Source organism: Aplidium turbinatum, chromosome 11 (genome assembly GCF_918807975.1).
Source record: "Aplidium turbinatum chromosome 11, kaAplTurb1.1, whole genome shotgun sequence".
NCBI classification, from domain to species: domain Eukaryota; kingdom Metazoa; phylum Chordata; class Ascidiacea; order Aplousobranchia; family Polyclinidae; genus Aplidium; species Aplidium turbinatum.
In genome coordinates, this window is record NC_137482.1 from 24,335,710 (window position 1) to 24,348,407 (window position 12,698).

Here is a 12,698-nt window from a genome sequence, read left to right on the forward strand (position 1 = left end):
GATTTTTTTGTGGGTTTCTCAAAACTCTTGGAGCGTTTTTAAAACTCTTCACCAACTTTTAAGATTAGATCTACTACACCTGTGACAAAATACATGGGGAGCCCAAGCATTGTCCCCCAATGGACATCCCAAAATGCAGTTTATATGCTGTCTAGGCTAGTAGTCCTACTTGCCTTTTTTCAATATTTTTTTGTGAAGTGTGCTTTCCACCAACTTACTCACAAACAAAACAATCAGGTGAATTTTTGCAATGTCTGCTAACTATTGTGACTTCTATATCAGAAAAAAATACATAAGTTACCATTATCACAAGGCAGTAGCGATGCTATGATAGCCTATACCAAGGGTTCTAAAAGTTTTGTTTTCGATCCTTTTCAATTTATCAAATTTGTTTGACACATTTTCTTTGAAATATATTAAGTAAACCTCAATTTATTAATCGTTTTTCTAATGTTGAGACAACATTCAATGTCATTTTGCTGTTATTGTGAAGCACCTTTTTAAACGGGTTCGCTGAGCACATATCATATATAACCCTTTTTCTGCAAATTGGCCTACTGTCAGTTAACGATCGGTGATAGAAAAAAAACTAATTATATTTTTGTAATCAGCTTGTCGCAGTCATCCAGACACAATAAACATATAAAGATAAACAAAAAAATTTTGAAAATTTGTTACATGGTGTTATACAACCACTCTGAAATTGCTTCTCTCTATTGATTGCAATGGATCCAGCCACAGTTAATTATTGTTTACTTTAAATATATTTTAGAATATGATATATAGGAATTTAGGGAAAACTGGCTTACGGGTTTCATGCATTGGTCTTGGAACCTGGGCAACGTTTGCCAACCAGATAAGTGATGAATGTGCAGAAGAACTGGTCACAATCGCTTATGAGAATGGTGTCAATTTATTTGATACAGCGGAAGTTTATGCTGGTGGTAAAGCTGAAGTTTTGTTGGGAAATATTTTGAAAAAGAAAAAATGGCGGCGATCATCTTATATTGTGATGACAAAAGTGTTTTGGGGAGGAGTTGCGGAAACTGAGAAAGGCTTATCTCGGAAACACATCATTGAAGGCTTAAATGGCTCTTTGAAGCGGCTGCAACTCTCCTATGTTGACATTATATTTGCAAATCGTTCTGATCCATCCACTCCTATTGAAGAAACTGTTCGAGCTTTCACTTTCCTCATCAATCAAGGCCTTGCCATGTACTGGGGGACATCACGCTGGTCAGAGGGTGAAGTGTTGGAAGCTCACTACATTGCTCGTCATTACAACCTTATTCCTCCTGTTGTAGAGCAGGCAGAGTACAACTTCTTTCAACGAGAGATGGTAGAAAACAGAATACCTGACCTTTACCACAAGATAGGATTAGGTTCGTTGTCCTGGTCTCCTCTTGCTTGTGGGATCATCAGCGGAAAGTATGCTGAAAGAATCCCCTTCGAATCCCGAGCAGAATTAAAAGGTTTCTCGTGGTTGAAAGAGAAGATTGTATCCGAATCTTGTCGGAGGCAACAAGCGAAATTGATGGAACTGCAAATAGTGGCTGATCGTCTGGGTTGCACACTCGCTCAGCTGGCAATTGCCTGGTGCCTGCGCTATGAAACTAATAGTGGTGTGTTGATAGGAGCATCATCAAATGAACAATTGTATGAAAACCTATCGTCCCTACGCTTCCTTCCCGGAGTTATGAAGAAAGAGACGAGGGATGAAATCGAATCTATTCTAGACAAGTGATTTCTTTGATGTTACAAAATATTAATCTTATTATTTCTATTAGTGACGTAGTTTTAGAATTATTTGCACAACCTTTCAAGAACTGCCTATGTTTGGGGTTAAACCAAGCAAGCAAAAATAGCTCTTTTGTGTCACACCAACATCTGTGAGAAATCAAAAAGTTAACGTGTTCTAGCTGAACCGTGGCAGCGACTCGAGGTGCCTGGTAGATAGACGTTAAAGATTTTCAGGTGTTTATATTAGGGACAGTGGAATACCACTTTTACCACCAGTTTGTTGAATTATTATTCTCGCATTGTGTTTATATCGGTTTGTTCGAATGAACGAAGTTTTAAAATATTATAACTTTGCCGAACAGAGCGTGCTGCTATATGTCAAGCAAGTATTCCTGACTAGTGGGGATCACATCCACGCGCGCTATTTAAATAAACAGAGCAACCGGGAAGGTGATGTTTGTCGAATTGATATGTACTTTGCATACGAATCACCGACGTCCTCCAACTTGTTGAACACATGCAACCAGTTGCAAGACCGATACTTTAACCGTATAATCTATCATTTAACTGGTGTGTTAGGTTGTTTTACTGACGGAATCGTATTCAAAATATTGTTGCCACAGTGTCAGCTTATATTTTATATTCTTGTAGATTTATTTTTTTTACAATAATGTCTTTCGCCCACTGTATCTTCTTTTAGGGAACGTTCAAATATTACGTAACGCCTTCGAGGGGGAGGGAGGGGTTTATGTAAAGCGTTACGTTAGCGTCACATCGGGGGGAGGGGGTTCAAGCAAAACGTTACGTAACGCTGTCGATTACGGAATGGTAGTTTTTTGTGCTGAATTCGTAGTGAAAAAGCGTTACATGGGGGAGGGGGGGATTGAAAAAAGCGTTACGTTGGCGTTACATGGGGGAGGGGGGGGTCAAAAATTCGGAAAAAAAGCGTTACGTAATATTTGAACGTTCCCTTAGTCCAATCAAAGCAAACAACCTGGCGGAAAGACAAGTTCTCGCATTCAATGCCTTGTCGTTGATTGGTGCATTCCTTCATATATATTTGATATCACGAGCTGCTTCCGCTCACACCTTGCTTGTGTTTTTCTGACCATTCTTACAGTTTCAAATACAGTGCCTTGAAGTTTATGTCTGTTTTGCCCCGCTTCCTAAGCCGAAAGCTTCGCACCCAATCACTAGCAACACGTGCAAGGCATTATGTGTTAAAGATAAATTATGTCATGAGGACTGGACAATGACGCGATCGGACGAGGAACCACAATCGCCAGGTGAAAATCTAACCTCAAAACAACTAAAATTTACTTGCTTGAAAGAATCTTTCGCTTCTTTTCGGTAATATTTCTCACTTACGCCTGAGGTTGGGACACTAGATGTTCTCTCAAGCAGGCGACGGTGCCACAACTCTTGCTGCCTAATTTCCTATCAAATTCGTCGCTTGAAACTATATGTTTACTAAAATATAATGAATGCTAGACGAAGGGAACAACAATATAGGAAACAACAATCTACGAAACACAGTACGGTAATTCAACACGCCATAATGAAGGACGTATCGCAGCAACCATGCTGGGCGAGGAGATTTGTTGCGGATGCGCTCAACATGGTTGTCATGGCCATTTAAGGTTGTTTCCGAAACCCAGGGGCGTACCCCCAAAGGAAGCATTGCTTCCCCTGTCAAAATTGAAGAGATAATATTTTTCAGTAAAACGATCTCGTATATAATTTCTTTACCTGAATACGAATTAGAACAGTTTCTAACTCATGTCTCCGTATGATTTCAGTTAGGTTTTAATTTTTAAAAAGTTGGAAGCAGAGATTCGTGCCGCATCCATTGCTCTCGTTTTTGTTATAGGAGAAACAAAGGGAAAAAGCAGCGCAAAGTTTACGCGATTTACGTTTCTTTTAACTAATCTGTGGAAGCAATTTCAGAATTGCTTAGTAATGCTTACTGTTGGATATTGAAACGGTGCGTATTGAAAAAATCTAAGGCTTTAGGGTTATATCTGCCTCGTAAGGAAAAATTTGAGCCTAATGTTAGATTTAAACTGTTATCCTGGCTGCTCCAGCAGTAGGTCGCTGTGACTGAGAAGTTAAGCTGGATTTTTGGTGTTCTCTAAGTTGAGCCGAAGATTTTGCTCGTTCGTGTAAGAGCTACCTTTAATAAGTTAATAGCTGTTTATCTGCTAATAAATTTCATACAAATATTACCCTAAAAGTGTTTCCAGAAAGCACTGTAGGCTAATCTATTATTTGAGTGTAATTTTGCCAAAAAACTTCGGGGGGGCACGTCCCCGAACCCCCTAGAATACGCGTGCCTTCGGCACGTTCTTACCCCCCACGAGTTTTATTGCTTTCCTTGCTGAACCCACCAGGATACGCCACTGCCAAAACCTCCCCATCGTTGGTAGGCACAAAAGTTCGATAACGTTTCATTCAAACCAACAACAAATGCACTTCAAGCTCTGTTTGTAACGAAAAACTTCATGCAATTGTTTGATGAAGAACAAAATTAAATTCCAAGTTAACTCCTCCCACTGACGGCACCAGGTGGCGATCCAACTCGAGAGGAATCAAAGTGCGAATGACGTCACTACACGGACGATGAGAAACCGCGGACGTCGGAGGATCAATTGAAATGTTTCCATGAACTTGGTTTGGAACCTGCCGCGGCTACCTGTAGGATAAGATGACTAAACCTTCATCATGTTGAGGTTGAAGAGGATGGATCGGAGATTGAGAGAAAGGAAGGAGGAGGCGGGATCACAATCACGGTACACCTCTTGAAGGGCGACGCCTAGTGACAGCGAATCGAAGTATTTCTTGTTTGACCTAAAAGCCAGGAAACAAGTTAAAGTTGCAATGAACACAACGGACTGCATTGAATGATACAATCACCAACGATGGATTGTTAGACCAAGGCCGAAAAATAGGAGGATGTCGTTGATTCTTAATCACTTCACCAAAGCACAATTTTGAAGTAGCTAAAAGGCCTAATTTTCAATTTGGCATCGTTTTTACCGTGTAAGGTTAGATACAACTAAGATAAATGATAAATTGCAACTATTTGCGACATGGTATTCAGTTGTGGCAGCAAAGACATGATAAGCATCGGACTGACTTGATCTTGGACAGTTTCTGCAGCACGATGCTCATCTTCTCCAACGATGCACTGTCGGATGCCTGCACGGCAGCTCTCATGGCGGACGTGATGGCGCGAAACCACTCCTCGCAGCTACACAGCTCCAGGAAGCCGGGAAGCGAACCTGGGAGGATGCGACAATTAACAAGATGTCAACTTCCATAAAGAATTTTATTCACCAACAGCAGACAAGCGCGTGTAGGATTCGAACCTTGAGCCACCGCATGACGCGTTACTGGCATCACCACAGGGCATGTAGCCAATGCAATAGCACATGTGCCAAACAACGAGCACGAGCTCCTTTATAAAGGATGGAGAGTTTCGACTCCTTACAACCAACAAGAGACTTCTGCGTTGGTGCGATGTATCTATGGACGGGATGGCGGCTTTGTCTTAACTGGTGATTGCATGTGATGCATACCATCTTCAGAATCCAAGACAACGTTATCAAACAACTTCATGTAAAACTACCTGATTCAACGGACATATGCAGCATGACATCAACAGCGCATCCCATCATCGATTTGTTGGATTTGTAAGTCAGGAATGGGAGGATGGAGAATGTGGCGAAGTATTCCAGGAAAAAGTTCCGATTAATTTCTTCCTTGAGATCCTTCTTCAGTCGATCGAAAACTTGAGCCAGAACGTCAGCTGCAATGCAACATTGGAGCAAGCAGGAACAACAAACGAACAAAGATGACAAGAAAAACTTACAACCATACAGACAATGACATTTGAACAACTTGCTCGCAAACGAGGAAGCTCAGATATTGAAAAGTTGGCAAAGACACAAGCTAGCAACGCAGTACTTCATATCATTTCAGTGTTTTCAGACTAAAACAACCAAAGAGTCCAAAAACCAAACAGTGTTAAAAATATGGTCACCAAGAATGTTGGTTCATCAGAAAGTAACTCGGTAAGGATACCTTGATGCAAGGTCCGAAGAATGATGAAGGAACTGATGAGGCGAACTTCAGGGTTGCTGCTGCGGAAGAACATTTTCGATCGGCCATCCGTTCCGCCAACTGAGTATGGGAGGGTCTTGTTGGAGGATATCGACAGGGCGCTCATGTCACTGATGTTGCGAAGTGAAGTCGGTTTAAATAGCTCCTCACCAATCCTGGAAGAAGACACATGGAAACACATAGGGAAGAATATAGAATGAAGAAGTTGCAATCACTGGTATGGACCCATCGCGTGCCACTCTACCTATTTGTACCAAACGCACAACAACATTATATGCCATCGATATTTACAGTACACTCAAAAAACAAACTGCCTGTGGATGGCTGAGACACAAGCACGTTATCGCGCCAGAGACTCATCTATGTTAGCGTAGTACGTAGTAAATGTGCTATCAAGCGATAGTAACTGCCTTCGTCATTTACCTGCGGTTCGAATCACATGTGAATCCAGGGTTGAGAAAAACCCACCCGGGTTTTTTTGGGTCGGGTAAAATATCGACAACCCTGTCTGAATCCCACACCGACAAACACATAGGCAACATTGTAACTTGCCAAAACCGATTTTTATCACGGCTATAGAGTCCGGCGAAAAATATACGACTCCGATTCCTCTATTTATTAGCAGACTCCGACTTCAGTGTTGCCAGGTTTTGTTTAATTTGTTTTTTTTATTTAATTTCACTTTACCTGTGTTCAATTGGCGACTTTCACAAAAACTGACAAGAACAAGTACTTCTATTTTCTGGTAAAGTCTTAGGGTTCAATACGGAATACAAGAAACAATATTTTGAAAAAAAAACATGCAAATAAATTTTGTATTATTTATCGGTTTGTATCAAGCTGGAGTCGGCCTTTTTTAAACGACTCCGGACATGCCAAAAACCCTCCGACTCCATAGCCCTGCTTTGTATAACGTTTGTCAACATCGCCCCCTGGCGGCAAGGAAGCATGCAATACACACCTGCGGGCGGTAGATGACAGCAAGGCAGTGTCTTCGATGTGATGCAGAGACCAGTGGATGAAGCGGAGGTAAGGAAGTTGATGCTTTGGCTGGCTGGAACACATGGGGAGGTACCGCAAAACCTCAACCAGGAGGGGAAGCACCTGTTGCCGAGTGAAATCTTATCAACATTATCATCACTTTATCATATCATTATGTTTCTCGTTCGAAGGCTGGATGCAATTGTTCAAGATCAAAGGCTAGCTCTCTTGATTAGATTTTGATAATTAAACTTTGTCCATTTTGTGATGTTTGATGCCATTCAATGATATTTCCTGGAAATATTTAGATATTTCCTTGGTGATAGCGCCACAATAACCATGAGACTCTGACGAGTTTTAATACAAATGTCCTTCATTTTGCTATGAACAATGAACATACCTAACCGGGTGAAGCAGCAGGAGAAAGAAAACGCTATTAATATTTCCCAACAAATCTAGCATTGAACGACACCACTCAACGATCTATCAGCATCAGGCAACGGCGGTTGGGTGTCACATGCACAAGCCGTCCATGAAAGAAATCTGGTTTCAAGAATTAAAATTGTCAGCAGTGCCACAAGGACTCACCTTAATGCAGCTGTCGACAGTCTGTTCCTTGCAGACTCGGCCGTTGCCGTCCCTGCGACTGGAAGGATGGAGATGTGCATCACTCACCCAATCAAGCAAGGCTGATAGCGCCTCTAACGAGTTGTTCCAAACCTATAAATCAAGTGAACAAAATTTGTTTAAAACAAAAAACTTTGTGAGTATTTTCGTCATGTACGACACTGCTGGAAACACAATTTAAGGGGATTTTGTTGAAAAGAAGCCAGGATTGTCATAGCCGAGTCTACGATATATCTCGTGGCATTGAAGGATATCCGACCGAAGTACGTCTGCACGTCACATGGAAAAGCGAAATCATAATAAACATCTTGAAGCAGCAGCGAACAAGGGATAATGGTGATGCCACGGTTGGCAACATGGGATTGTGAGATTGCAACGTTGAAGAAAAACTATTGAACTTAACAAAAGATCCTTTTATGTAAAAATGCATCTCCAACATTGACAAGTGGTGAAGGTCTTTGAAGGACTGAAGCTACCAAGGTGCTGTCAACGACATGTATTGTAGATTGTAGTAAACACTATCAAGTGAAAACGTTGATTCGGTTTCAACAAACCTTGGATGATTTATCAATCCCTTTGTCGCTATCCACTTGGCTCGGTCGCTCTGTCGCCTGTTGCTTCTTGTTGACTTGGCCGATTAGTATCTACGATAGATCACATGGTCGAGCATAAGTCGTGCAGTCACACGTGTACAACTGTACAATTGTACATGCTAGGCAGTCACACGTGTACATAGGCTATAGAAAATAACTGGACCAAGAAAAAAGTCAAGTGTCACTTCATATCCAATAGAAACCCTATAACAGCGCAATCAACACCAACGAAAGTGGAAAATGGGTAGAAATCGAAAGCTTCAAACCGCAGCATAGCGCCACCTGGTTAGCAGAGGTTTGGTTGGAATTGTATTCTTGCTTCCGCTGTAAGTTCTCAAGTCGCTTCTTCAATTTGTGATTCTGCAAACGCATCTTCTGATTCTCTTCTCGTATTTCCGAATCCTGCGTTGAAGCTTTGCGTAAGATCTGTGATTAACTTTACCCAGCTACGGGTCAACGACGCTAGCAAAGTTTTACGCACCCAATATGGCAATCTGCCACGGGGGAGATGTCCGATGCATAGAATAGTGTATCACAACATGCAAACTTCATTAAATATATCAACAAGTTAGGAGTGAACATCAACCTGGCTGATGCGATTTACTCCATATGCTCTCCGCACCTGCATCTTCAACTCTTCATTCTGTTTCTTTAAAACATCAAAGGATTTCTTCAGCCGCTTGATTTCCTTGACCTTCCCACACAAGGCCGCATTCAGTTGGTTGATCTCTTCCGCATGACACTGAGAATGGGGAGGGATTGTAACATAAGTCAACGTTTTGGACTTTGATTATTCCACTCCCAGACAGAAAATGGGTTTTTTTTTTGGAATGATTCAACCTCTGCTGACGGTAGCAGACGTTGAGTCAATGCAAAAAAGGAATGATTTGCCGACTTGAATGGAACGACAGTAGAAGGAACAGCATGCACTTATCACCGACACAAACGAAGCTTACTTCTTGTAGCAAATGTATCTTTTCCTGTACTTCCGATTCGACGCCTTGCAGACGCGTCATGACGTCATAGGCTCGATTGGCGCTGGCTTCGTTCAGTGACAACAACTCCTCCTTGTCAGCAAGTCGTTCCATGCAGAGATCAACATCTCGCCTCTCCTCCATCAGCTCATCTTGCATCATTGCAAGGGATCGGCTCTTCTCATTTAATTTTCTAAATAAAATTTATTCAAGTCAACGAAATATACTGTAAACAGGGTGCTTGGATTAAAACTTTACTTTTAACGATTTAAATAATTTTATTTAATCATAAGACAAAAAAAAATTCAAAACAAGATTCAAGAACAATGAAACCGTGGGCAGGTTTGCAGGAATGCTTCAGTAGTTGGCCGAATAATACAAAGCTTTCAACCTGTGAATGTGCATCAGCTCTTCGTGGATCACACGGATGTCTGTGCTTTCAAACTTCACAGATGGATCGGACATCCGAAGGATTCCTGGACCCGACCACCTATTCTGAAAGCTGGAAGCATTGTCTGATTCAAAGAACGTCGTTGGTTCAGTTGAGATCCTGACAGACTTGCGTGGCTTTTCGGATGCGCTGCTGCTGAACTCAGAAGCCAGTGTTGGCAATGTCATCGAATGTTGAAGCGTTGTTTCTGAAAATATACAACAGAAAAGAAATTAATAAACTCAGTAGTTTCGTCAAATGTTTGCATCACCAGGTAGCTCACGCAGGCAACACAGCCAATCAGCCATGCTAGTGCTAAGTAGCTTTATTCTCACCCCCATGCATGACACTCAAAGCATGGTTTGCATTTGGTACTTAAAGCATTGCGTTCACATTCACAAGAATTCAACAGTCAGGAGAAAGGTGTGCTATTAAATGCAACAAATGTAGACTTCCCACTCACCGCTATTTTCTAAATCACTGGGTTTTGTTTCACTTCTGTCCTCTGTGCAATCCTTCAAAATCGTTGCATCATATTTATTCTGATGATAGAAAACGTTCAAAGTTTAGTATTTCATAAAAGCATTGAACAGACACACAACATGCCATTTGCATTGATCACGCTGCAACATAAGCACTACACAGATTCGCTGTTTGGATGGCAGTTTTAGCAAAAGAAACATCCAGCAGCAGAATGAATTTTCTTGATCTATTGATATTAGGAACAAAGTGGTGACAATGCTTCGTCAATCTAAATTAAGGAATGTAAAAAATGGTACCAGGTCAATTTGATAAGTATCATCACCAATCATTTGCCAGCAAGAATCTAAACATTATCCAGAATTATCAAAGATTTTTTTTCATACATTTTCTTTCATAAATACTCTACATGGAGAACGTATGCATAACGCAGTGAGCTGAAAAATCATGGCAGTAATTGACCTGATGACGTGCTGAATGATACTCGGACACCGACTTTTCAAGTTGGCTTTCGCCGATCCGAAGGAGATCTTTAAGTTCTGCCATAGCTCGCTTGTAATGTTGCTTTTCACTCACAGTCAAAGAGGAAGATGGTGAGCAGATCTGTGGAGGAACGACAATAAAATAAATAAATCGATCAGTTAAAAAACATTCTCAATACATCTGAACCACTCACGAAAAAGTCTGACAATATTAATTTTTACTAAACATAGAAGTCCACTTATCATGGCAAGCTACGTAGCTCAACATTCTGGTCACAGGTGTGAGTTACCTGTAAGACATTTCACTGTCTTCTGACATAAGGTGGCTTGAAAGATCGCAGGAGACACAGCCATTCCAGGTAGCAACTGCCTTTTTTATACAGTGACTCTAATATTTAATGATTATACACGGGCTATAACATACACAACCCAGACTCGTTTATCTTGTTGAAGACTGCCGACAATATTTTCCTCACCTGTTCCAATGAATCAGAAAGATTTAAATTCTTCAAATGTTTGGCATACGCATCACATCCATCCAGAGATGGAAACGCGGGTGAAAGTGAATCCATGGTCTTACACTATACTATCACATTCATTCTGAAAAATACATAGGCTACCGTACATCAGAAACAAACGAAAATAAATAAATATATGCCAGTATCAAACAAAATTAAGGTATATAAATTATAAAAATCAAAGTTGCAAGCTAATGTTCTTGATTCACCAATTGAGCACTTTGCTAGCAGACATTTTGTTGTTGCATTGCAAATAGCTCACGGCAGTTTGAGTACAAACTCTTTATAATACTTAATTATTTTGTTTTACTTAATTAGTAGGCCTACTCTTTACTTAATTATTTTCCAACCCTAACCTTCAGTGCTAAGTGAGGGTTTTGATTGGGGTTAGAAAATAGTAAAGCAAAAGTAGAGTAGGCAAAACAGCTACTACACCATATCTTTTTAGTTGATTCCAATCTATGATGTGACTGTCATAGCGTTTTTGACCAGGGAGAGACTTGTACCCAGGGTTGGCTGATTTAAATCAAATGATTTAAATCATTGATTTAAATCATGATTTAAATCAAACAATAAAAATCAAAAAAATCAATTAAAAAAAAAAAAAAAAAAATCAATTAAAAAAATGATTTTTTATTTGCTAAAATAAAAATAAATACATCAACAAACGTTTCACTGCTTCTCTGTAATACAAAAGTTATATTTATATATAAATACTTAAGGCTATAGGCTATGCATGTTTTGAAAGGCAACTTAGTTTACTTGGCAGTTCACAAACAGTGTTGTTCACTAAACATAGTTTTTGAGCAAGTTTTTTCCACTTTTGGTCTGGTTCAATCAGAAGTTCGAAATCGATTGGGCACTGCAAAAGCTGGCGAGCTTGTATTTATGTACAAACTTTTCAATGCAAAATAAACTGCAATTTTGTGTCATCTGAACTTTTATTGTTTTGGTATGGTACGTCAGTAACATAATTATATTACACAGTTAAACTTTCTTTGCAAAAAGTCTGGTTGTAGGCTATGCATCAGTTGAGCAAAACAGCAAAGTAATGTGTGCTCAAACGTAAGGAAAGATTTTAGTGTAGTGAGATGACAGTCTGAGACGTACCTCAATCTTGATATGCACATTATGATTTAGTATAAAGCAACATATCACACCTACTTAAAAATATGTGCAATAGTGTGATGCGACAATTTATTGAAAGACAATTTATCGAACGACAGTTCATCGAACGACAGTGCATTGAAACGACAGTTTATCGAAACGACTGTTTATCGAAACGACTGTTTATCGAAACGACAGTGTTACATCGTATTAGGGTATTACGTAATACGTAAGGCTTTGTAACGTCATAAATATGCTTTGGCTGGCTGCAGTTATTTTTCGCGGGCTTTCTGTCTTTCTTGCGGCATTTCGCAGCTGCAGCAGTCGTTTTGTGCTACTGTTTTTTAGGCTTGGATGTCTGTATATTACAGAAACTGACTGGATTCTATTCTTTGAAAGTAATAAGTTGTAATGAATGTAATGTATACTGCTACCGTAAGTTAGGATCGTATAATGTTGTGTACCAGACCCGCCTGTCTGCCAAGCTGTGGTAAAATTATTCGAAAACCATAGCCTGCGAGCTTTTTACCGTACTCAATAAAAGGTGTGCGCTTTTGATTGCCAACCCATCGTGTTTGATCCGCGTTGACAGCTTACGCTTCATGATCTAACAGACAGTTCATCAAACGACTGTTTATCGAAAC

At 40.2% G+C, this 12,698-nt stretch overlaps 2 protein-coding genes across 2 annotated transcripts; one reads left to right on the top strand and one right to left on the bottom strand.

Annotated features, from left to right (window-relative positions):
* The first annotated feature begins 775 nt into the window (after positions 1-775).
* LOC145779335 (voltage-gated potassium channel subunit beta-2-like) lies at positions 776-2,461 on the top strand. The gene has a single exon (XM_082590897.1). It carries the CDS (start codon positions 776-778, stop codon positions 1,742-1,744), a length of 969 nt encoding a protein of 322 aa, XP_082447023.1. The 3' UTR covers positions 1,745-2,461.
* Positions 2,462-3,208: 747 nt separating this feature from the next.
* LOC145779818 (coiled-coil domain-containing protein 138-like) lies at positions 3,209-11,038 on the bottom strand. The gene is made up of 14 exons (XM_082591468.1): positions 10,906-11,038; positions 10,410-10,550; positions 9,931-10,009; positions 9,429-9,675; positions 9,020-9,230; positions 8,686-8,805; positions 8,346-8,465; positions 8,025-8,114; positions 7,432-7,563; positions 6,824-6,966; positions 5,824-6,017; positions 5,369-5,548; positions 4,877-5,021; positions 3,209-4,587 (listed from the first exon to the last, which is right to left on the bottom strand). The coding sequence occupies exons 1-14, from the start codon at positions 10,999-11,001 to the stop codon at positions 4,449-4,451; spliced, it is 2,037 nt and encodes a 678-aa protein (XP_082447594.1). The 5' UTR covers positions 11,002-11,038; the 3' UTR covers positions 3,209-4,448.
* Positions 11,039-12,698: the final 1,660 nt, after the last annotated feature.